The sequence below is a fragment of the Lithobates pipiens genome, unplaced genomic scaffold (genome assembly GCF_037356315.1).
Source record: "Lithobates pipiens isolate NorthernLeopardFrog02 unplaced genomic scaffold, aLitPip1_a1.2 Scaffold_18, whole genome shotgun sequence".
In the NCBI taxonomy this organism is placed as follows: domain Eukaryota; kingdom Metazoa; phylum Chordata; class Amphibia; order Anura; family Ranidae; genus Lithobates; species Lithobates pipiens.
Window position 1 is genome coordinate 442,659,533 of NW_027507758.1, and position 25,267 is coordinate 442,684,799.

Consider the following 25,267-nt stretch of genomic DNA (forward strand, 5'->3'; position numbering starts at 1 on the left):
CTATTCTCTATCCAGACGGAAAAATTCCTCCACCAACTCTGGCTTATTGTGCAAAGCTCCAAGGCACCGGCTATAAGAATGACCAACCTTATCACATAGGTTACATTTAATTATGTTACAGTCCCTTGCCAGATGCCCCAGTTCCTAACACAAAGAGTACTTCTGTTTTGGACATTAAGACGATAAATGTCCCTTGACTCCACATTTATGGCACAGCTTAGGTTGACCAGGGTAGATGACAGTAATCCTATCTCTACCAATAAAGGCGGAGGAGGGCAAAAGCTGGACCACATTCCCACACACACTCAACCTCATTTACACTGACCACCCATCCATCCAGATTCCTCTATCATCCACAATCTTTTTTAGGGGACACAACGCTTCACCAAACCTCCTCAACCAGACCCATAAATCCTCAGGGGTATAAACTCATTCTTAGTCAGGATAATCACATTCTTAATCAAGGGCAGTCGTGAGACAACTTTGGGGACAAGCCCCTTCCAGTTCGGGTGGCCCCTATATACATGCTCAAACCACTCCCAAAACAGATCCAGTGGTTCTGGACGCACAAATTACAAATCATATTCAAAGGAACCAGCCGGACTGATAAGAGCATAAATATCCTCCGCCTTAAATCCCATGGCTAGGATCTTATCCACAACCTCCCTCTTGATAGGTGGAATATCTCCTCCTTCCCACATGAGCTGTACCACATTTCTGCATTTAATGGAAGGTGTGTTAGGTGAAAGTTGCACAACTGGCTCCCTTCCACCACCAGCAGCATGACTTTATCCTGACACAGCCTTAGCATAATTCCTAACTGGGACAGATGAAACATTAACTGGCTGCATATGAATCTCTGAAATCTGGTTTGGTAAATTACCCGCCACTTGATCGCCCCCCCTCCCCTCCAGTACAACAGTCCCGCTCACCATAGTCCCAGAAGTACCACAGATACCAGCAGTCCCATCATAAAGTAAAGTATTCTGTTTCAGCGTTCATACAGACCTCTTACTCTGCAGTTTCAATGTTCATGCGACATTCCTGCTCTGCACTGTTAGTGTCTAAGTGGGACTCCTCACAGCCAGCTCCTCCTGCATTCCCTGCTGATTGCAAGGATCTGTTGGCAAATGCAATTTCGGGAAAGTCCGACTCCTCCACACTTTGAGAGAGATTTTCAGCAAGCACTCCATTATCATGATCCTCATCTGATGGGTCGGTGCTGCTCAAGGGAGATTACATTTCTGTAATGGTCTGCAGCAATCTGCCATTTTCCTCAACCTCCTGCAATGACCCAGACTTCTGGGGAGGGAGGGGGGCAGATACTGACTCAGACATGACAGATCCTGAAACAGGGCTAGTACTGTACACCACGTAAAGCCACTTCCTTACCCCCCATCCATACTGTCGCCGTTGCTCTGGTATCCACCCTCTAGTGTATTGTACTGTAATTGTGTTGTCCCCCCTATACATTGTAAAGGGCTGCGTAAACTGTTGGCGCTAAATAAATTGTGAATAATAATAATAATAGTGTGCTAGAATAGGTAAGTGTTAAGGCCTTTGTTAGAGTAGGAAAAATTTTTATGCTTGGCTGCCAGTCAAGCCTGTGTTTTAGTCTGGGTCGGGTGAGTGATCCAGGGAGGGCCGATATGACTCAGCAGGCAGTACCTCTGGTACCTCCTCCTACTTCTGGAACTTGCTGCAAACTTCCAGGAGAATGGGAGGGAGGTTAGGAGGAGTTGCCTTGAGTATTCGTAAGGGCTCTGACTAATCCCCAACAGATGGGTTGGCAGGGGAAAGGTTCCCTCATATACTTGGGGTCAACCAAGCTGGGCAGGAGAGTTTGGGGTGAAAGTTGAAGATAGAGTGCTAGGAGGCTGTCGGAGACCCTTGAGTGTAGCCCCCTAGTTGGGGGGGCCTTGGGTCTGGGAGCTCAGGTGCAGGGGGAATCCTGTCCAGTGGCACAGGAGCAGGTGTGAGGACAGCAGGAGCCAGAGAGCATGCCCAGGTGATCTCCAGGGAGATGACAGCTAGATGGGCTGGTGAGTGTTACAGTGGGGGGTGGAATGAGAAGCAGCCTGAGAGGACTGGGTGAGAGCAGTCTGATATAGATGCAGAGTCAGTCTGGGTGGACTGTGGAAGCTTATCCAAGAGGGCTAGAGAAAGAGGCAGCTGCAGCCAGATGGACTGACAGTGCCTGAAGAGGTGGTGCTGGGATCAGTAGCCACAGGAGGACAGCTGGGCACTAGGACTTTGCTACACAAACAAGTGGAGCATGGTCTCTGCCTGTAAAGGGCATTTGCTACAAATCTGACAGAGCCCTATTGTGAGATTACCTAACAGTGTGCCAGATGGTCCTGGGAATTGTAGTGCTTCAAGCAAGTGTTGTGCTGGAACAGCTGAGGAGTGTGTAAATAGTCTGTACAGAAGAAGTTGTCCCTGGAAAAAGTTCTGCTAAAGTCAAGCGAGCATCCCATAATACCTTTAACCCCATCCAAGTTCAATACCCCTAATAAAATACAAAAAACAAAGCTGGTGATGTCACTACTGACCAGGAAGAAGTATTTCAGGTGCCAGTACCCAATATGACTATCAGGGAATTAGTAGACCAGACTGTGTGGACTGCACAGAGGAAACCCAAAACGCATGTAGGTGAAGTAACAATAGTGTTTATTATAATAAGTGAAAAGAAAGTGAAAACAAACAGTGCACTACCAACCACAAACAACAAGTAATATATATAATAAATGGGAAATACCAGAGTCATAAACAAAAGCCAGGCCAAGGTCATACACAGGGGAATCAGTAGATGGGTAAGGATGGGGAACCAGCAGGAGAGGGAGAGAACGGATGGATGGGCTGCAGAACAGGGATCCTAAGGTAACAGGAGACAAGAGGGACAGGTCCAGGGTGGGCTCAGGATTGGGAGAGGTCGGGTCGGGTCGGATCAAGTCAGATGCAGGTTCAAGGTCAGGATACTGCCAACCAGGTCAGGGCACATGGAGAGTGCGATACCAAGGCAAGCATGTGAGGGCTTTCCGGGTATTTATAAGACTACGAGTAATTAACCTCATGTAACAGCTGAGCGCAGAAGGCGCTGTCTGCTCCACACTGCCGGAGTACACCCTCTGGTGGACACCAGTACTACAGCCCAAGGATCCAACAGTGCCACCAGGAGGTAAGTCCTCTCATTACAGGCCCTGGGTGTTAGAAGACACCCGCTGGTGGACACTGGTACTGCAATCCAAGAGACCAACAGCGCCACCAACGGGTGGACCTTTTCATGACAGTACCCCCCTCAAAGGTGCGGCCTCTGGATGCTCCAACTAGATGTAATTTTCTAAAGTTAATGGCCTCGAACAATGGATGAGGACACGTCAAGCTGGGCACCGGGTAGTTTAGGCTGGACAGCAGGCACATCAGGGCAGACAGCGGGCACATCAGGGCAGGCAGCAGGCTCTGGGTCGCCGGGCTGGGCTGCAGGCTCCAGGTCGTCGGGCTGGGCTGCAGGCTCTGGGACCTTAGGCCGAGCAGCAAGTACCGTAAGGGCAGGCTGGATCACAGGCACCAGCTCAGCAAGCTGGTTAATGGGCCTCGGCCCAGCGGGCTGGGTGACAGGCCGCGGCTCAGTGAGCTGGACACCGGGCACTGGTCTGGCAAGCCGAATAATGGGCACAAGCTTAACAGGCCAGGTGACGGACTCTGGTTTAGAAGTCTTCAGGCTGAGACACGGGGCACTTCAGACTCAAACACCAATATCAAAACATCAGGCTGGGAAGCAGGCACATCAGACTGGGAAGCAGAGACATCAAGCTGGAAGGCTGGCACATCAGACTGGGAAGCTGGCACATCAGACTGGAAAGCAGAGACATCAGACTGGAAGGCAGGCACATCTGACTGGAAGGCTGGCACCGGGACGTCAGGCTGGGTAGCAGGCACCGGGACGTCAGGCTGGGTAGCAGGCACCGGGACGTCAGGCTGGGTAGCAGGCACTGGGACATCAGGCTGGGTAGCAAGCACTGGGTTGGCAGGTTTAGGTGGGTTATCGGGTTCAACTGGCATGCTTGCAGGCTGGAACAGGTTGGTTGGTGCAGAGGCAGGTTGGGTTACTGGCAGGATTGTGCGGGTCGGAAAGAACTTTTGTTTCTTTTTTGGCTTAGCCACTGCAGCTTTGTATGTAGGTGCAGGGCTGTAAGTTAAGAAAGTATCCGGGCAAAAGGAAGACCAAGGAACAGTGGCTGGAAATGGGTTTTGTGGGATTGTTACAGGCGGAGGAGAAGAGGCAGGTGGATTGAAGGCAGGATAGGTGCTACACTTGTCGAAAGGGTAATAGTATTTGGTAGGAAGTGGGGTAAATTGGGCTGTAGCTGAGGTTGCCATAGGCAATGGGGAGATAGATACTTGGGAAGACAGGTGATCAATGACAGGGCTGGAATGTTGTGGCTTAGCAAAATGTAGGAGATCTGACCATGCCTGTAGCACAGGTTGAACAAATGCTGATTCACACACAGCCTGACTAACCAGAGATTGCACTGAATGGATGCAATCAGACAACACCTGCTGTGAACAAGAGGAATAACATTCCATGAAATAGGCTGGATCATCCTCTAACAACCATACCAGAGATTCCACTTGGTAACAATAGTGTTTATTATAATAAGTGAAAAGAAAGTGAAAAACAGTGCACTACCTACCACAAACAACAAGTAATATATATAATAAATGGGAAATACCAGAGTCATAAACAAAAGCCAGGCCAAGGTCATGCTCAGGGGAATCAGGAGATGGGTAAGGATGGGGAACTAGCAGGAGAGGGAGAGGACGGATGGATGGGCTGCAGAGCAGGGATCCTAAGGTAACAGGAGAGAAGAGGGACAGGTCCAGGATGGGTTCAGGATCAGGAGAGGTCAGGTCAGGTCGGGTCGGGCTGGATGCAGGCTCAAGGTCAGCGTACAGGCAACAAGATCAGGGCACATGTAGAGAGCGATACCAAGCCAAGCATGTGAGGGCTTGCCGGGTATTTACAAGACTGCCAGTGATTAACCTCGCGTAACAACTGAGCGCAGAAGGTTCTGTCTGCTCCACGCTGCCAGAGTACACCCACTGGTGGACCCCGGTACTACAGCCCAAGGATCCAACCGTGCCACCAGGAGTTAAAATGGAAGTAAACCCTTCCAAACAACTTTGACCTACAGGTAAGCCTAGATTAAGGCTTACCTGTAGGTCCAAGTAATATCTCCTAAACCTATATGGTTTAGGAGATATTTGCCCGAAAATGGGCACCGCTGTCTACGGCGCATGCGCCGTAGACAGCGGCGCGCATGCGCACTAAATGCGGCAAGTCCAAGAATGGATTTGCCAAATTTGTCGACTCCCGTGCGCATGCGCGGGAGTGACGTCATCGCGGCCTCGCCGTATGACAGCGGCGGAGCTGCGAGGCGCGACTCCCGTGCGCATGCGCGGGAGTGACGTCATCGCGGCTTCGCCGCTGTCATTGGTCGGAGCTGCGAGACGCCACCAGCAAGATGGACGCGGCGGACTACAGGGATCAGCGGCGACTTCGCTGGCTCCTGTGTCAGGTAAGTGACACATAATGAGCTACTATGCGATGCATAGTAGTCCATTATGCTTTACCTTTGCAGGGAAAAAAAGAGGAAGTAAACCCATCAGGGTTTACTTCCTCTTTAAGTCCTCTTATTACAGGCCCTGGCTGTTAGAAGACACCCGCTGGTGGACACTGGTACTGCAATCCAAGAGACCAACAGCACCACCAACGGGTGGACCTTTTCATGACAATCACATCCTTGTGTCAGGTCTGTAACTTATTCAGCTGTGAGGCAGGAATAAATATGACAAGGTTGGAGTACACATATGTAAAAACAATCCATTGAAAGCAGTTTACATACAGTATTTCTATTCTGACAGATTCTCTTTAAGAATACTCTGAGCCAGCTCAGATTTAGGCATATGCATTAGTGAATGACTGCATTTTTTTGCATTTATTTTCTTACATGCTTGAGCCCGAATGTGTTTTAGCACATGCCATGATGATGCACTTTGTCTTTGTGTCTACTTGAAAGATTATATTAAAGTGAACCCATGCTTTGTAGTTAGGGGTGAGCTTTGTGTTCGAGTCGAACATACGTTCCACTCGAACATCGGCTGTTTGCCCGTTCGGCGAATTCCGAACGTTATGGGCCGTTGGAGCCAAATTCGTGTGCCACTCACGGCCCACAATGCACTGCGTCATCGCAGTGCATTGCTGGCTCATGATTGGCCAAGCATGCACTGTGACCCCGCATGCTTGGCCAATCACAGCGCCAGCAGCGAGGAGAGCCATGATTGGCCACAGGCAGGATGCCTGTGGCCAATCATAGCTCAGGCTGTGTAGTACACGCCCCACACTATATAAGGCCACCAGCGCGGCGGCCTTGTGTAGTGTGTTGCCGTCTGAAGCAGTTAGTGGGTGTTCTGTGTACCTTCAACACAGTATACACCGATCGTTATCGGCCGATTTTCGATCTTGCTCTTCTGTAGTGATTGTTGTCTGCGTGCCCTGACCGCAGTATACACCGCTATATTCACCTCACCTATATAGCTAGTGATCTATCTTTTATAATAGAGCTTGCAGTCAGTAGTGTTAGGAGCTTGTGCATGCTGTCTGCGTGTTCTGTACCCAGTACACACCGCTATATCCACCTACATAGCTCTTCTCTATTTGAGCCCACTTGCCATCTGCAGGAGTTATTGGAAGTTGTGTGTGCCTCCAGCACAGCACAGTATACATCTGTATATACCCCATTATCTCTGGTGTTCTATAATAAAAGCATCTGCAGGAGGTAGTGGGTGTTGTGTGCCTCCAGCACAATATACACCTGTATCTACCCTTTATTGCTGTTCTCTAATAGAGCCATCTGCAGGGCTTAGTGGGTGTTGTGTGACTCCATTACAGTATACCCCTTTATCTCTGGTGTTCTATAATAAAGGCATCTGCAGGAGTTAGTGGGTGTTGTGTGCCTCCAGCACAATATACACTACCCAACTGCTGTTTTACCCAACTCTCTTGTCTAGAAGGCCAGCAAGGAGAGGCAGACAGGCGCGAACCGATAAAAGAGGGCAAGCAGGCTCTGTGTCTAGAGACAACAGTGCTGGTCGTGGACGCGGTGCATTGTCATCAGCACGTGGCCATGGGACAAGCTTGTCCTTCTTTTCGGCAGCTGGACATGTTGAACCGCAACATGCCAACGACTTGGTAGAGTGGATGACCAAGCCCTCTTCATCCTCCTCATCCTCTCTCACCCAGTCTCAGGGTACTAGCAAAGCAGCTGCCAACGCATCGTCTTCCCTCGTCTCAATGTCATCATCAGTGACTCCTTCCCTAGACCCACCACGTCCTCCTGAGGAGTCTCCTGAACTCTTTGAGCACAGTGTTGGGTACATGCTCCAGGAGGATGTAGGCTCTGATGATGACACTCAGCTAGAGGAAGGCAGTAGCGTGAATGCAGAGAGAGGGGATGCTCAAGAAGGACAGCAATCTGGCAGTCATGTTCCACAAGCTGCAGCATATTGCCAGGTTTGCTACAGAGATGAAGAGGGAGGGGATGATGAGGGCACTGACTCCACGTGGGTGCCTGGTAGGAGAGAGGAGGAGGAGGAGGAGGCACATGTCCAATGAGGCAGGATGCCCTCCGGGGGCCAGCTTAGGGGCAGCACACTGACTGAATCACACCGCAGAGCTCCGCCTGTGCAGGGCGCTGCCTCTGCGCTTTATTCTAAAAGTTCTTTGGTGTGGGCCTTTTTTGAGATGAGTTCACACCGCTGCTATTTGCAACATATGTCTCAAGCATATCTCGCGTGGCCAAAACATCAGCCGCTTGGGCACCACATGCTTGACCAGACATATGTTGACCTGCCATGCAGCTCGTTGGCAAGCGTACCTCAAAGACCCACACCAAAGAACAAAGCGGACCTCTCCTTGCTCCTCATCAGCTGGCATCTCCAACCCCACTAGACCTTCAGTCCTCTCTGAAACCTGCTCTGAGAGGAATGAAGGTGTAGAATTAGGTGTGTCACAGCCAAGTGCTTCCGGGCACTCTGCTAGCAGTACACCCACGTCCTATTATAGCAGGCCAATGTCCCTGCCCCAGCTGCTGGACCGGCGAAAGAAGTTCACTCCCAGCCATCCACATGCCCAGCGGTTGAATGCTAGCTTGGCTAAATTGCTAGCACTTCAACTGCTGCCTTTTCAGTTGTTAGACTCGGCCCCCTTCTGTGAGTTTGTACAATGTGCGGTTCCTCAGTGGCAGGCCCCCAAACGCCACTTTTTCTCACGGAAGGCGATTCCCGCTCTCTACCGGCATGTGGAAGGCAATGTCCTTGCCTCGCTGGACAGGGCGGTCAGCGGTAAGGTGCATATTACCGCTGACTCATGGTCCAGCAGGCATGGACAGGGACGTTACCTGTCTTTCACGGCCCATTGGGTCACTCTTCTGGCAGCTAGGAAGGATGCAGGACAAGGTGCAGTAGTGTTGGAGGTTGTTCCACCACCACGCCTCCAAAATGCTACTATTGGTTGTGACACACCTCTCTCCTCCACCCCCTCCTCTTCTTCTTCCTCCATGGCCTCTTCCAGTGCTCTGTCCTCAGAACCAGCGGTGCTCCGTAGGCGTTCCAGGGGCTACGCAAGTACGCAGGCAAAACAATGCCATGCCGTGCTTGCGCTGGTTTGTTTGGGGGACAGGAGCCACACTGGGGCGGATGTTTTGTCAGCAATGCAGGGGCAGGCCGAGAGGTGGTTGACGCCACGCCAGCTTAAGCCAGGAATGGTGGTTTGTGACAATGGCACCAACCTCCTCTCCTCCCTCCGACAGGGACAACTGACCCATGTGCCCTGTGTAGCTCACGTCCTTAACCTGGTGGTGCAGTGGTTCTTGGGCAGGTACCCCGGCTTACAGGATGTCCTGAAGCAGGCCAGGAAAGTCTGTGTGCATTTCCGCCGATCATTTAATGCCTGTGCTCGGCTGGCTGAGCTCCAAAAGGAGTTGAACCTGCCCAATAACCGCCTTATATGTGACATGCCCACCAGGTGGAACTCAACGTTGGCCATGCTGCAGCGGCTGCACATGCAGCAGAGGGCCATCAATGAGTACCTGTGCGACTACGGCACCAGGACAGGGTCAGGGGAGCTCGGTTTTTTCTCACCACGCCAGTGGGGCATGATCAGGGATGCATGCACTGTCCTGTCACCGTTTGAGGAGGCCACAAGGATGGTGAGCAGTGACAGTGCATGCATCAGTGACACTGTACCTCTTGTCCACCTCTTGGAGCATACGCTGCGTGGAATAATGGACAGGGCAATTGAGGTAGAACAGAGGCAGGAAGAGGAGGACTTCCTTGCCTCTCAAGGCCCCCTTTATCCAGACAGTGTTCCTGCTGTGCCACCCATCACACAGGAAGAGGATGAGGAGGAGGAGGATGATTGTGTCAGCATGGAGGTGGAGGCTGGCACTCAGCATCAGCAGCAGCAGTCTTGTAGGGATGATTTACAGTCCCAAGAAACACGTGGACTTGTACGTGGCTGGGAGGAGGTAGCTGCGGATCATGTTGCCCTTAGTGACCCAGAGGACTCCGGACCGAATGCCTCAGCTAACCTACGCTGCATGGCCTCCCTGATCCTGCAAAGCCTGCGGAAGGATCCTCGTATTCTTCGGATCAAGGAGAGGGACCATTACTGGCTGGCCACTCTCCTTGATCCACGGTACAAGGGTAAGGTTGCCAACTTATCTTGCCATTGCAGAGGGAGCAGAGGATAAGACATCTCCGGGAGGCCTTGCAGAAAGGTCTGTGCAACGCGTTCCCAGAGACTGGGAGGTTACAAACCCCTGGTCCTGGACAACGTGTTGCTGAGGCATCGGTCAGAAGGAGCGGTGGAGAAGGTGGCCGTCTGACTGATGCTTTCAGACAATTTTTTAGTCCGCAGCCCCAAGGTATGATCGGTTCCAGCAACCATCGCCAGCGTCTGATTTACATGGTGCAGGAATACCTAGGGGCAAGGTCAGACTTGGACACCTTTCCCACCGAAAATCCTCTGGCTTACTGGGTCTTGAGGATGGATCACTGGCTGGAGCTTGCACAGTATGCAATTGAGCTACTGGCCTGTCCTACATCCAGCGTTCTTTTGGAACGCACCTTCAGTGCTGCTGGGGGCTTTGTTAACGATCACAGGGTGCGCCTGTCCACCGAATCAGTTGATCGACTGACCTTCATCAAGATGAATCAGTCTTGGATCACCCACAGCTACCAAGCACCTGAAGCTGATGTAACCGAATAATTTTTTTTGAAATATCACATCCCTTCAAGACTGCCTATGCTGATGCTGAGTGACTGTCCTGTTATGTTGATTGTCTATCCTCTTCCTCCTCCGCTGATATGTTGGAAGAACATTTCTGGTTCTGGTTGATGCCATCAGCCCAATTTTTCTGCCCCTGTTTAACAGGGGCGTTTAATTACAATTTTTGATGCAATGCTTTGCAGCAGGGCTAATTCCTGCAATAAAAATAGAGTACATGGGAGAGGTTGCAGTGTGGTGGCACCAGCACCAGTGCTTAAGGCCCAATTTTTCTGCCCCTGTTTAACAGGGGCATTTAATTACAATTTTTGATGCAATGCTTTGCAGCAGGACTAATTCCTGCAATAAAAATAGAGTATATGGGAGAGGTTGCAGTGTGGTGGCACCAGCACCAGTGCCTAAGGCCCAATTTTTCTGCCCCTGTTTAACAGGGGCGTTTAAGTACAATTTTTGATGCAATGCTTTGCAGCAGAGCTAATTCCTGCAATAAAACTAGAGTATATGGGAGAGGTTGCAGTGTCCTGGCATCAGCACCAGTGCCTAAGGCCCAATTTTTCTGCCCCTGTTTAACAGGGACATGTAATTACAATTCTTGATATAATATTTCACAGGAGGGCCCGTTCCTGTGCCCACCCAGAGTAACTATGAGGACTTATAGTGTTGTGGCACCAGCACCACAACCACCAAAGGTCAATTTTTCTACCACTGTTCAACAATGGCATGTAATTACAATTCTTGATATAATCGTTCACAGCAGGGCGCTCCAGCGCCCACCAAGAGTCACTTTGAGGGCTTACAATAGTGTGGCAAAACCAACACCTTGTTCTGCCATTTCTGCAGAGCATATAGGGCAGGCCCCTACTTTCAGACATCCAACTTACAAACATCTCCTACTTGCAAACGGAAGGAGACAAATGCAAGTGAGATGAAAAAAGATGGACGACAAAACAAATTATACAGGGGTGATAACCCTTCCCTATGTTTTCCAAAAAGCTTAAAAATAGTTTTTTTGACTGGAGCTACACTTTAAAAATGTACCAGTTGAAAATTACAAACAGATTCAACTTAACACAACAAACCTACACAGTCCCTGTCTTGTTTTCACCGCCTGTATACTGCTGTTCTGAGTATATAGGGCCTGGGGGCCACACGCATTTCCTTTTTTTAATATGGGTACGGGGTTCCCCTTAATAAGCGTCCAAGACCCAAAGGGGCTTGTAATGGGCAGGGAGGGCTACCCATGCCATTTTTCTCAATGATTTTCAACCATATTGCAGGAACCAGATATAACATTAAAACCGCAAGCAGTTTTAAATGATGTTATTTCCGTTTAATGTCATTTTGTGCAGGGACTGTTCTAAACACGGGAAACACGTTGCACTTCACAGGCATACTACAGACACCCCCCAGGCACCATATTTAAAGGAATATTTCACTTTTTTTTCACTTTAATCGTCATTAAAATCAGTGCTCCCGCCAAAACGGCCATTTTTAAAAACATTTTAGGCATTGACCCATGTCCCCTGGGGCAGGAGCCAGGTCCCTAAACCCTGTTTAGGACAGTATCTTGCATATTAGCCGTTAAAATTAGCACTTTTAATTTCGAACGTTCGAGTCCCATAGACTTCAATGGGGTTCTAAAGTTCGTTCGAATTTGGGGTCCGTTCGAAAGTTCTGGTGCGAACCGAACCGGGGGGTGTTCGGCTCATCCCTATTTGTAGTCTCACTTTAATTACAGCACTAGCAAAAGCTTTAGCCATACATTTCCTTCGCTCCTTTACTGCTCCATTTTGCTGGAGGGAAGAGAGTTAAAGTTTTACTAAACCCAGTAATATGAAAATAGTTTATCTGCCCCTCCCACAGTAACCAAAGCATATAAATACTTTTTTTACATTAAAATACTGCCACTATATACCTTTTTGGCTGATCTGTATTCCCACGGTCAGTGATATACTGCACGTTTCTCCATTGCTGAGAGTTCAGGAAGGTGGAGATTTCCACTGCAGCCTGTATACACGCCCACATGTGTGATGCCAATATCATGTGACCTGGCTAGCTCTGATCAACAAGTAATTATTCTCTCCAGCATAAACGACACAACTGAGCATGTGCAGGTTGGCTAATCTGGCCCACCTCACCACCTGTCCCCTGGACCCTGCCCCCTCACAATTACTGCGACTACCTTCCCACTCTATCCTAAACTCCCTAATCCACATCTTCAACCTCTCCTCTGGCACCTTTCCTTCCCCGCTCCCTTGTTACCTCCTCCCATGCTCGCCTTCAGGACTTCTCCAGAGCCTCTCCCATCCTCTGGAATTCCCTGCCCCGGTATGTCTGATCAGCCCCTAACCTGTCTACCTTTTAGGAGATCCCTGAAAACTCACTTATTCAGGGAAGCCTATCGCACACCCACCTAATAACTGTCCCCGAGCCACACCCCATCAAATCATTCCCTGTATGTATTACCTTTTGTACCACCACCCCCTGCCTTTAGAATGTAAGCTCTACGAGCAGGGCCCTCCTGTCCCTTCTGTATTGAACTGTACTGTAATTGTGATGTCCCCCGTCTACATTGTAAAGCACTGCGTAAACTGTTGGCGCTATATAAATTGTGCATAATAATAATAATACTCTGCTTGTGTTAGCTGGCCTTCCCCAGATAGACAGTGCAGGAAGGAAGGATCTGTGCATACAGGATAAAAACAGACTTTTTACACAATGCAGAGGATTGACCCCTTAAAGGGGAGTTCCAGGCTTTTTATGTTTATTAAAAGTCAGCAGCTACAATAAGTGTAGTTACTGACTTTTAATAAACAGACACTTACCTGTTCCATAGTCCAGCGATGCAGCCGAACGGGGTGTTGCTCCTCTCCCCTCCTCTGTGCGGGCACCTCCATTGCCACTCTGGGTACCTGGCTGTGACAGCTTTTGGCTTCACGGCCGGGCACACACGGCGCGTGCGCGAGTCGCGCTGCGCTCCAGGAGTGGACAGCCGATCTCCTGGGACCTGTCATGTGTCCCAGGAGATCGCTTAGAGGGAAAGGCGAAAGGAGGAGTCGCTTTGGTGGTCCTTGGGTGGAAGGAGGCAGTGGGACAGGAAGACCCCCTCCTAATGAAGCCCCCACTCCCCCCCCAAAAAATGACATGGCAAATGTGGCATGTAAGGGGACGAGGAGTGCTTAAAGCGGAAGTTCCATTTTTGGGAGTTCCACAGTGAGTATACCAAGCATGCTTTGCTGCATATACAGACTGATTTTACTGTTGTGGGTATAGTGACATTTTAACTTTGTGTTAGTCCTGTGTACAATAATGTGAGCTTGCACAGGGCCACAAACGCCCTCCACAGTCCCATGTTAAAATCGTTCTAAAAGCTGAAGGTGTTTTACCTTAACGCATTCTCTGCATTAGAGTAGAACACCTTCAGATTGCACAAGAGCAGTGGCTCTCTTCACTCTCTCCCTCCCCAAAGGACAGATTGATAGCAGTGGGAGCCATTGAGTCCCACTGTTGTCAATTATGGTTAGTGAGGAAGGAGCGAGGGACAGGGATGAGCCACACTCTGTGTGTCAATGGACACATAGAGTGCGGTTCGAGAGCGAGCCAGCACAAGTGTCCTCATAGCAAGCGGCTTGCTAAGAAGGGCACTTGGCAGGGGGGAGGAACCAGGAGCACTGGCAGGGAACCTGAGAAGAGGAGGATTGGGGCTGCTTTGTGCAAAATAAATATCACTTTAAAATTCTATGTGCCTGAGCAATGACCTAGCATGATCACAGTCACATGGCAGGGAAGGGAGTTACGTGCTCCCCCATACCCTTTGGTCTTCACAGCTGGAAGGAGTTGCAGCAGAAAGGGAAAGTAAGTATAACCAGCTGGTAGGTCTGCCATTAAAAGAAATCTATGGTCATAATATACGCTTTCATTGTATAACCTCAACATTGCAATAACAATGCAAACAATAATTAATTATGACAATTTACTGTAAGCTTACTTGAAAATTCTCCTGCTGATGCTTTTTGATCATGGTAAACAGTACTTTGTGTCCTTCTGATAAATGTGACTCTGCCATTAGTGTATGCCATTAGTGTATCCTGTTGTACTTTACCTTTATTACAGTAATTATTCACTATGTACATTTTTTGTACTTGATTTTTTGTGTTCTTATCTTTGTATGATGTGAAACTTGTTAATTAACTTTTTTGTAATTTTAGATTAGTAAAAAATGCTGTATCCCTGAAAACAAAGTGTTGCTTTGCATTTGCAAATCTAAGGTTCACTTTTTTGCAAATGTATCCCCCACATTGCCCCTCAGTCAAACTGTATTAGTAGTATAATTCCAGAAAAAGTTATCTAGTAAAATTAAATATTTTTTTCTAATAGTCTTTCCAGATTTGCTGAACGTGATTCCAGCCAGCATGCATGTCAGTGTGGTTATATTTACGACAACCCTCATCGCGTTTGCCCTGGTAGAAACTGGGTTCTTTATGTTCAATGCATTTGGTAATCCATTTGAAACGCTACATGGTCCAGTGGGATTATACCTGTGGTGCTTTATTTCATGTAAGTACTTGACTGTTAATATTATGCTCATTTGAATAGTCAGAGTTAAGCATGCTAGACAAGTGGTGGATAAGCAGAGTGTGCAAAATATGAATTTATTACTATGTAGTAAAGAAAGTGTTTTCAAAAATTCTGTCAAAAAGCAGGAAAACCTGAGCATGTGATAAAAAGTAATGCTTGGCTCTGCTCCTTCGGCCCATCTAGCCTCTTTAGGCTCCTTTACCGCATGTTCGCACCTTTTTTTATGCGTTGTGCATTTTATTTTTCTCTTTAATACACTGTGTATAGCTGGTTGCTAGGAAGTGGGTCTGGAAGCTGGCCACTGCTTCCTTAGCAACTTATGAGTCATCAGCTGTTAGTGGGATTCTCCGCTGACAGCTGAATGTAAAAAAAATTGCCTGCAAATAAAAATGGGAAAAAAAACGGCGCGGGGACCCTCACATATCCATACCAGGCCCTTTGAGTCTGGTATGGATTTGGGGGTAACCCCATGGCAAAATGTAAAAAAAAAAAAAAAAAAAATGGAGTGGGGTCCCCCACAAATTCCATAACTGATCCTTATCTGAGCATGCAGCCCAGAAAGTCAGAAAAGGGAGGGGATGAGCAAGCCCCCCCCCCCTCCCCCCAATGCACCACAAAATGGACCTGAAAACTGCATCAACCGCAACCCGCATAGTTGTGAACCTAGCCTTAATGTGATAGGCTTCCTCAATGAATAATCAGGATGCTTGGGAGTTGGGATCTGCATATCAGGTAATTTGTCTACATAAGCATACAAAGAGTAATGGGTGAGCAGAATGTACAAAAACTGAATTTAAGACAAAAAAAAAGCCTTTTGAGCCTTTTCATTAATCTTATTTATTATTATTATATTATATAGGATTTATATAGTGCCTAAAGTTTGCACAGCACTTTAAAATGTTAGGGCAAACAGTTATAATACAATTCAATACAGAAGGAATCAGAGGGCCCTGCTCATTAGAACTTACAATCTAGAAGAGAGGGTCAAGTGATAGAAAAGGTAATAACTGTGGTGGGATAAGCCGATGAAAAAAATGAAAGTACGGTTGTTAGGTGGAGGCAGGATAGGCTTCTCTGAAGAGAAAAAAGTTTTCAGTGGATAGAGTTGGACAGATTGCGGTAGGGAATTCCAAAGGATGGGAAAGGCTCGTGACAAGTCCTGGAGGCGAGTATGGGAGGAGGTGAAGAGGGAGCTAGAGAGCAGTAGGTCTTGGGAGGAACAAAGAGGACGATTTGGTTGGTATTTTGAGACTACGCTAGTGATATAGCTGAGGGCAGAGTTGTGGATGGCTTGTTAGTATTTTGACTTTAATTCTTGGGTGAGTGCAGCCATTGGAAGAATTGGCAGAGAGGGGTAGCAGACACAGAGTGGTTTGTAAGGTGGATTAGCCTGGTAGCATCATTCATGATGGACTAAAGGGGGTAGCCTATTTAAAGGTAAGCTAATGAGGAGGGCGTTGCAGTAGTCGAGGTGAGTGATAACCAGGGAGTGAATCAGGAGCTTTGTGATTTCATTGGTTAGGAAGGGATGTATTTTGGAGATGTTGCAGAGGTTGAGGCAGCAAGTTTTGGAAAGTGATTGGGTGTGGGGCCGAAAGGAGAGTTCAGAGTCCAGGATAACACCTAGCACCCTGGCATGTGGGGTGGGTTGATGGTTGTGCAATTGCTCTTGACAGAGATGTCAGGGGAAGAGGCACGTGGGGGAGCAAATGTTATGAGCTTGGTTTATGACAGGTTGAGTTTGAGTTTTAATGCTCTCTTAATGTTATGGGCTACCTCACTGAATGATCAGGAGGCTTGGGAGTTGAGAACTGCATATCCGTTCATCTGATCCAGAGATACAACTGATTATTTTATTACGTGTTTTTCATTAAATGTAACCTCTGTTTTTCCATTTTGTCATCACATGCTCATTTTGAATTGCCCAGGATTGTGACAGGTTTACAACAAAGGGCAACTCCACCTTTATTTAAGTTGCCCTGTAATCAATCCCTGTAACTTACTAGTTGCAGTAAAACTGGGATAATACTTTCCTTTCCTCTGCTCAGTGATCTTTCCTACAACAAGGTTCTATCTGCCTCTTCTTCATACTGTGCACTTGTGCCACAGATCCATTCATTCCTATGGGTAAGACATACTTGAAGGGATGGCTGGAGACCATGAATACTAGGCTTGTGCAATTCGTTTCGTAACTAATCGAAATTTGGCCGAATTTTGCATCTTTCAGACATTCGGATGCATCCGAATGTCCGAATAAAAAAATAACAAATTACAACGAATACGAAAGAAATATAACGAATGAATTCAAATGAATTCAACATGATTCAAATTTATTTCAACCACATTCGAAATTATTTCAACATGATTCGACATTATTTCAACTGCATTCGAAATGATTTCAACATGATTCAACATTATTTCAACCGCATTCGAAAATATTTTGTGACCCGATTTTAGGGCCATGTATCTCGGGGTCACTTGGTGCTAGACACTTCAAATTTGGATATGTTATAGTGCTAGTATTATTGTGTTTGCATACCAAATTTGGGGTTTCTAGCTATAAGTGACCCCGAGATATGTGGCCCCAAAATCGGGTCGCAAAATGTTATTAGTTATTACAGCAGAGAATGACATTTTGCGACCCGATTTTGGGGCCACATATCTCGGGGTCACTTATAGCTAGAAACCCCAAATTTGGTATGCAAACACAATAGTACTAGCACTACAACATATCCAAAATTGGAGTTTCTAGCACCAAGTGACCCCGAAATACATGGCCCTAAAATCGGGTCACAAAATATTTTCGAATGCGGTTGAAATAATGTCGAATCATGTTGAAATCATTTCGAATCCGGTAGAAATATTTTCGAATTTGGATGAAATACTTTCGAATGTGGCCGATTTTTCGAATTCGGTAGAAAACTAAACGAAATCCGAAAACGAATTTAAGGAAGTTAACGAATATAACTAAACGAAATTAATGAATTAACGAATTAAAACGAAACGAAACTAAACAAATTTTTTCCTTTTGCACATGTCTAATGAATACAACTTACCTAATGGAACAAATGGAGCTGCAACACAGAGGAGCCAACTGGGACCTTGTCAGAGAAAAAAAATGACCTAGTGTATTCTCCAGAAGGCTTTTTATAAAGAATGCATTCCAGAAAGACTACCAATAAAGTTCAGATCACGGCCAGACATAATCCAGAACTGAAGCCAGATGGCTATCCATATTCCAGCCAAGCTCCTTGAGAGCTTTAGAGACCCTATTAGTGGTACTGACTTTGCTGAGCTCATCATACCCTGGAAGAAACTGAGTAGAAATTGACATAGGATGACAAAAACCAAAGAGCACACGTAGATGAACAAAACTTGCAAGCAATTAACATGCCAAAGTTAGCTCACTGTATAATGTCAATCATGGTGCTTATATGTGTATATCTTTTTTCTCTGTAGGTTCCTGTGGCTGTCTCGTACTAATTCTCTTCTCTTCAGAAGTCAAAATGCACAATCTGTCAGAGAAGATAGCAAATTACAAAGAAGGAGGCTTTCTATTTAAAACTCAGACTGAATATTTTGGAAAGTCATTTTGGATTGTCCTGGTCTGCACACTCATACATTTTTTAAATGTTTTTCTCATTCGATTAGCAGGTTATGATTTCCCATTCTCAAAATCAAAAGAGATGGATTCTGGTCCAGGAGCAATTGACTTCATGTACTAATGTCATCTTCTATAGTGATGGCTCTAAATTTTTGTCATATAATGACGTCCTAAATTAAATTTGTTTAACTGACCTTGACACATCAGTATTAAGGATTGTAATATGAAAATAATCAGAAAATTCAGTGCTAAATCTGTAAATATGAAATTAAACATAGGACAATACTTCTATGCAGTAGATTATGGCAACCAATCACAATTCAACTTTAAATGCTCTAGCTTTAGTAATCTGTAATCAGATTGGTTACTCTAGATTATTGCACCTCTTTGAATAATGTCATAAGTGACTCGTTTATCAACATGTGTAGATTAAAAAGGGCTGAGAAGTTCTTCAGTCACCTTCACTATCCAGAAACTACTGACTTACGGTCATATGATGTTACATCTATGATGATAGCTATTGTGATTTGCGGAGCTGAAACGTTATTGGAATTTGCCATCTGGCACCTTCCTATCTTTGATCACCCTGGGATCACACCATAATATATCTAATTTATAGATGCAGAAAGTGAAGATAAATAGAAGGGTAGCACTTTATTGGACATCAAGTCCAAGGGCATGTAGCTGCTTTGAAAAGCCCCATGTCTGAATGGTGATTGCATAGTCTTTTATTCCTATCAGTCACACATAGATCCACCTGATCAGTTTCAGCTCACTGCAGAGGTATTTCTTACCTTTGGTACACAACAAAAGTTTAACACTGCAGAAACTCATAAAGGGGAAACTGAGCTGTGCCATCATCCAGTTCAAACTGCCTGGCTACAACTCGTAAATGTTAAAATACAGTGGCCACCAGTGTAAACGTACTATGGTCACCTCCCATTCATCTGTGAGACTCCAGTTTTATGCTAGTGTCCTTAGCTGATTAACCCGTTCTCCTCTGTAGAAGAATTTTACTTTTTAAACCTTGCTTATTGACCTGGGCCATCTAGCAGTTTCTGAATCTGTGCCCCACAGTGTTACCTTGGGGACTAAGCTCAGACCCCACTGTGTGGGGCTAACTTGTAATATTTGCTTTGGGCAATAATGCGTTAGGGGCTCACCTTGGCACAAACAGGGTGTTATACAGGTCCAGGTTCTTGATTCATTTATTTGGTTCCCAGACGGTGAAGAATCTTTTGTGGGTATGCCCACCATGATGGGTGAGGCCTGGATCCCTAGTAGGCCCAGCATCGTGCATAAGATAAGACAGGGTTTCCCTGTATATTTACACTGCTTCCTGGCTTTTAATAACATAAACCACAGTGCATAGCACACTATATGATTTATAGGCAGAGGAATAGGTCAAATTAAATTCACTTTAGTGTGGTGCCCCTGGTATACTGTCTCTCACATTTCTCAAACACAACCAATTTAAAATTGACAGTTTTTCATCTCATTTCTAGACTTTGTTTCATGCCTCCTAGCTGATGAATTCCTACCTACCCACCTGCACCCAGCATGTGGATGCAGTCTTGCTGCCATCTACTACTAAGACACAACCACAGTAACACGGTCTGCACTTAAGTTACAGTGGCTTCTGTATCTGGACATGCAAAATCGCATCCAGTTTTGAACTCTATTCTGTGAGTACCCCACTGAGGATCCCCTCATATAGCAATGGAGGAAAAAAAATATCATGCATTTTGCAGACATCCTCTATTCTCCCTGACCCTGATAAGAAATCAGTGTCTGAACCTCCTTTACTTGAGGATATTATGGAGGAAAGTATTGATGACACTGAATTTGTAGAGGAGACTAAAGAGGATTTTCCTTCCCCTGCATTATATAAACCACAAGTTACAGCTTTGCTTTAGAGCAAATGCTTTCTACTGTGTATACACTAATTGACATGGTGCACATTAGTTGTTGCATTTAATATAACAAAGGTAATTTACAAGAAGCAATCATGTACAACAACCATTTAGAAATACTGTACTATGGAATACTCTACAGAACAATTGCACTGCATGCTATTCAGAGTTCCATTGAACTTCCACCCTGTCAATTACAATGCTTGCCAAACCCAGTTTAAAAATACAGCAGCTCCCATTCAGAATCATTACTGTACACTGTATGGTTGCTCTTCTGTATAAGGTATGAATACATTCCAGAAAAAAGGTTGCTGTGTAACACTATTACAAGTTTTTGGGTAGAGGTTAGTGTTGTGAAATTAATCTGTCAGCGGTATACATAAAATGAGGAAAGATTTTCATAACTGGGCAATTAATAAGTGATAATCTCTCCATTCAAGTCAATGTAGGAGAAGAGACTTTTCACTAATGCTTTCTACAATATAAATAAAATGTTGCTTTGTGCTGTCATGGGAGATTCATCACTCAACCATGTGACTGCAAACACCTTGTGTAACAGGTATTATTAAAGCTAATATACTGCAAATAAAACAATCAGATGTATGAGATTCTCGTCATGCAGCTGAATAACTAAAAATCATATTACAATTGTAAGGTTAAGTAAAACTCATAAACACCCGTATGAGTAAGACCTAAAATGTTTAATGCTAAAATCTATAATTAACAGCCCTTGCCCGGTTGGCTGTGTCTAGTTACTACATGCATTAAATGCATATCATAAGGCCCACAATACTTGGTGTTTTCTAAATAAATTTAATTGCTTCAAATTGCTGGTACGCCATAAGAATCAGCTGTACTCATTAATGACCTGAGTAGCTACAGAAATTAGAAATGATGCATTCTAGCCTTAAACACTGCTGCAAGTCAATTGCTCAGTGGCTGAGCTACAATTTGCTGGAATTGCTGTAACACAGCCATTTCATTTATGCTCCTTATACACCGGTGTTTTGTCAGCCCATTTTTGATCTGTAATTAGATGAATCAAAACAGGCTGCAACGTATCCCTATAGGCAGCCGTATGTAGACAGATGTGCATCATTTACATTTGGGTGTGGTCAGGTTCATCAGACTGAACGCAAGAAGTTTTCAGACCTGACCATATGTGGGCAGAAATAGATGGATACACGTCTAGTTGGCCATTGGGATTACTTGGGGCTGTATTTCCCCATCACAAAATTACATCAAATATGGAGTATGTGTTTCTGTCCTGATCTGACTCAGCTGAAGATCAGTCTAGGATAGTGGTTCTCAACCTTGTCCTTAAGTACCCCCAACAGGCCATGTTTTGGGGAATTTCTCTTATGCCGCATACACACGATCAGAATTTTGGTCTGAAAAAGCTCTGATGGTTTTTCCAACGGAATTCTGACAGGATTTCGCTCAAGCTGTCTTGCATACACACAGTCACACCAAATTCTGACCGTCAAGAATGCGGTGATGTACAACACGTGCGACGGGACTAGAAAAAGGAAGTTCAATACCCAGTAGCCAATAGCTTCTGTCTCGTAGTTGAATCTGAGCATGTATGGGTTTTTGCGCGTCGCAATTGTATACACACACACACAAACGCATTTTCGGATAGGAACTTTTTCCGAAAGAAAAATTGATAGCATGCTCTCAATCTTTTACTGCCCGAAATTCCACCAGCAAAAGTCAGATGGAGCATACACACAATCGCATTTTCCGACCAAATACTCTCATCAGTCTTTTGCTGACCGAAATTCCGATCGCGCGTACGGGGCATCAGACAAAATAGCTGTCCAAAATACCAAGCCATTGACTCTGATTTAAAGCACCTATGCAAGATGAAGGAAAACCTGCAAACAGGGCCTGTTGGGGGTACTTGAGGACAGGGATGAGAACCACTGGTCTAGGATACCCTGCTGAGATGGAATGGTGGGTATCCATGTGAAAGGAGCCTTACCGCAATTTTTGTTTTCTCATAGAAGACATACCCTGAGAAAAATTCTATAGCTGCTGCAAATCATTGCTACATTATTGTTACTGTAGCATGGCCTGTAAACATTTGGGTTTGAATATTTTTTCAGTAAATTCTGTGGAAACACTGATGGGTAGGGTTTGTCAGCCACTGCACTCCCCTTTTTCTGCGTGGCACTTTGTCCGTCGGAGTAGGCTACATATGAACGGAGTATGTCCGATCGGAGCATTTTGTCAGAAAATTTTATGGACAGGTTGGAAAACTTGGTCCGTCGGATACTCCGATGGTAACAGTCCGATGGAGACCACACACAGTCAGATTATCCGACAAAACGGTCCGATAGGACACATTCCGTCGGAATCTCCGACCATGTGTACAAGAGCTTACACATTCCCATTGGACAATTTATCCCCAACCTCTTGTTTTGGTGACAGCTTTAAAATATGGGATTTCCCATCACTTTCTCTTCCAGTCACTATGGTCCCCGGGGAAAAAACAGGGTAATTCTACCTAGAAGGAATGCAGATAGTAATAAAATCCTGACAGAGATTCTAACCCCTTGTTTTGACATCTACAATTAAAAAAGGTTTGGGTTTATGTGTGTCTTCTTCTCCAATGATTAGGCTGCAACAATGTATCTTACTATCCTACTGGCAAGTTACAAGGAGAGAGCCTGCAGCAGGATCCGTTGTGTTTCAAACACTTGTGGACACATATAATATAGCAAGACTGAGAACAACAAAAAAGGGATACTGCTGCCTTGCATCAGGCAGTGGCCAATTGAACTTTCTGTCTGTGTGACATATCAATAAAATGTGTTTAAAAAAAAAAGTGAACAGTACAATGCACAGAGTTTGACGCATCTTGCCAGACCACACCGCACACCAGCCTGTGTTGTAATGCAGCAGCTTGTGTGAATGACTCCTGTACGTTGTTTCATATTATCACAGCCCTGTTTACTCTTGCCTAATAGTTTGGCAGGATTGGGAAATCAATATTGGTTGCAAATAGTCAGGCAAAATAAAAAGACAACCAGGGAATTTTAAAACTTTATTAATGCGAATCATTTTATTATAGCTGACTTGGTTAAATAAATCACTAATTAAAAATTAAGTCTTCAAATACCTGGCACCCAAAAAGAATTAATGTGCCAAACAGTCTAGTAAAATTTTTAAAAAACACTCGTGTATTGTAATTATTGTTTAAATCAAACATTAAGATATTAAATAAAATTACTATTTAATTTCAAGGTGTTGTGTGTGTATGTGTGTGTGTTTTTTTTAACATCTAGTAAGCTACTAGCAATGTTCAATTTTCCCAGCATTCACACATAATGAATAAACAGTTTTCAGGAACGCAGAACTCCACAGTATTTTTGATAGTTGAGTTTTCATTTGTTCGCCGACTGTCACATCCCACACAACAAGGTCGCACCTGGCAGGAATATGCTGCAGTTTTCTATATAGAAAATGGCCATATACTCGCTGTTAATCAGGTGCAGACTGATGTTAGTTTCTATCTCACTCTAGAATAGAAAATATTTCAGGAGACGGTGATAGACCTAAACAGGTGTATCTGCTCTGTTAATGTGGTGATCACCACTTTTGACAGTTTCCTGCGTCAATATAACGGTGCAGAAAGCTTGGTAAATTTCCAGGAATGTATAATAAGGTCTGGGGTGTGGTGACAGATTGTAGACTAAGGCCGCGTACACACGGGCGGACTGTTCGCCCAACCTTGTCCGCTGAACAGTGTTTGGGCGGACAGTCCGCTCGTGTGTGGGCTTTCAGCGGACAGTTTCAGCGGACAGTTGGACGGACAAAGTCTTTCGGAAATTCCGAAAAACTGTCCGCTGAAACTGTGTTTGAGCGAACAGTCCGCCCGTGTGTGGGCCTGTCCGCTGTACTTTCGAAATGAGCGGACTGTTCCCGCTCGAAAAGTCCGCCCATTTCGAGCGCGTGTACAGGTAGGCGGGGCCCGCGAAGGAGACGTCGCGGGCTCCGCCGCCTGGAATGGGCTTAAAGGGGAACCCCAACGCCGAAAAAAATCGGCGTGGGGGTTCCCCCCAAGTCCACACCAGACCCTTGTCCGAGCACGCTACCCGGCCGGCCAGGAAAGGGGGGCGAGCGAGCGCGCCCCCCCTCCTGAGCCGTACCAGGCCGCGTGCCCTCAACATGGGGGGTGCCTTGGGGAAGGGGGGGGCCGCGCGGCCCCCCCACCCCAAAGCACCTTGTCCCCATGTTGATGAGGACAAGGGCCTCTTCCCGACAACCCTGGCCGTTGGTTGTCGGGGTCTGCGGGCGGGGGGCTTATCGGAATCCGGGAGCCCCCTTTAAGAAGGGGGCCCCCGGATACCGGCCCCCCACCCTATGTGAATGAGTATGGGGTACAATGTACCCCTACCCATTCACCTGTGAAATAAAGTACAAAAAAAAACACAACACAGGGGAAAAAATATTTTATTGCACAGCTCCGGGGGTCTTCCGTCTTCGGGGGTCTTCTCGCCGGACTCCTCCGCTATGTGTGTGTAGCTCTTTTGCTAGCGGAGGAGTCCGGCTTTCTTCCTCCCCGCCGCCGGCCTCTTCTCCCGACTTCGGGGGTCTTGTCCCCCTCTTCGGTTCTTCTGCCGGGCCACCGTGCCTTCTTGTAGCTCTTTTGCAGGCGGTGGCCCGGTCTTCTGTCGCCGCTGCCTTCAGTTCTTCTGTCGCCGCCTTCGGTTCTTCTGTCGCCGCTGTCGCTGTCGCCGCCTTCCGTTCTTGTTCTTCTTCTTGTTCTTCTCCAGGCGATGTTGACACGTCGCTCCCTCCGGCCGGAATGCCAGAGCC

The 25,267-nt window shown here is 46.2% G+C and overlaps 1 protein-coding gene across 1 annotated transcript in view; it reads left to right on the forward strand.

Moving 5' to 3' along the window:
* CLRN1 (clarin 1) overlaps window positions 1–23,694 on the forward strand; it is a 49,183-nt gene extending 25,489 nt beyond the window's left edge. Inside the window, exons 2-3 of the mRNA XM_077488174.1 lie at window positions 14,726–14,905; window positions 18,386–23,694. Of these exons, the coding sequence (XP_077344300.1) occupies window positions 14,726–14,905; window positions 18,386–18,651 (446 nt within the window). The 3' untranslated portion in view covers window positions 18,652–23,694. The remainder of the gene's footprint in view (window positions 1–14,725; window positions 14,906–18,385) is intronic.
* Window positions 23,695–25,267: the final 1,573 nt, after the last annotated feature.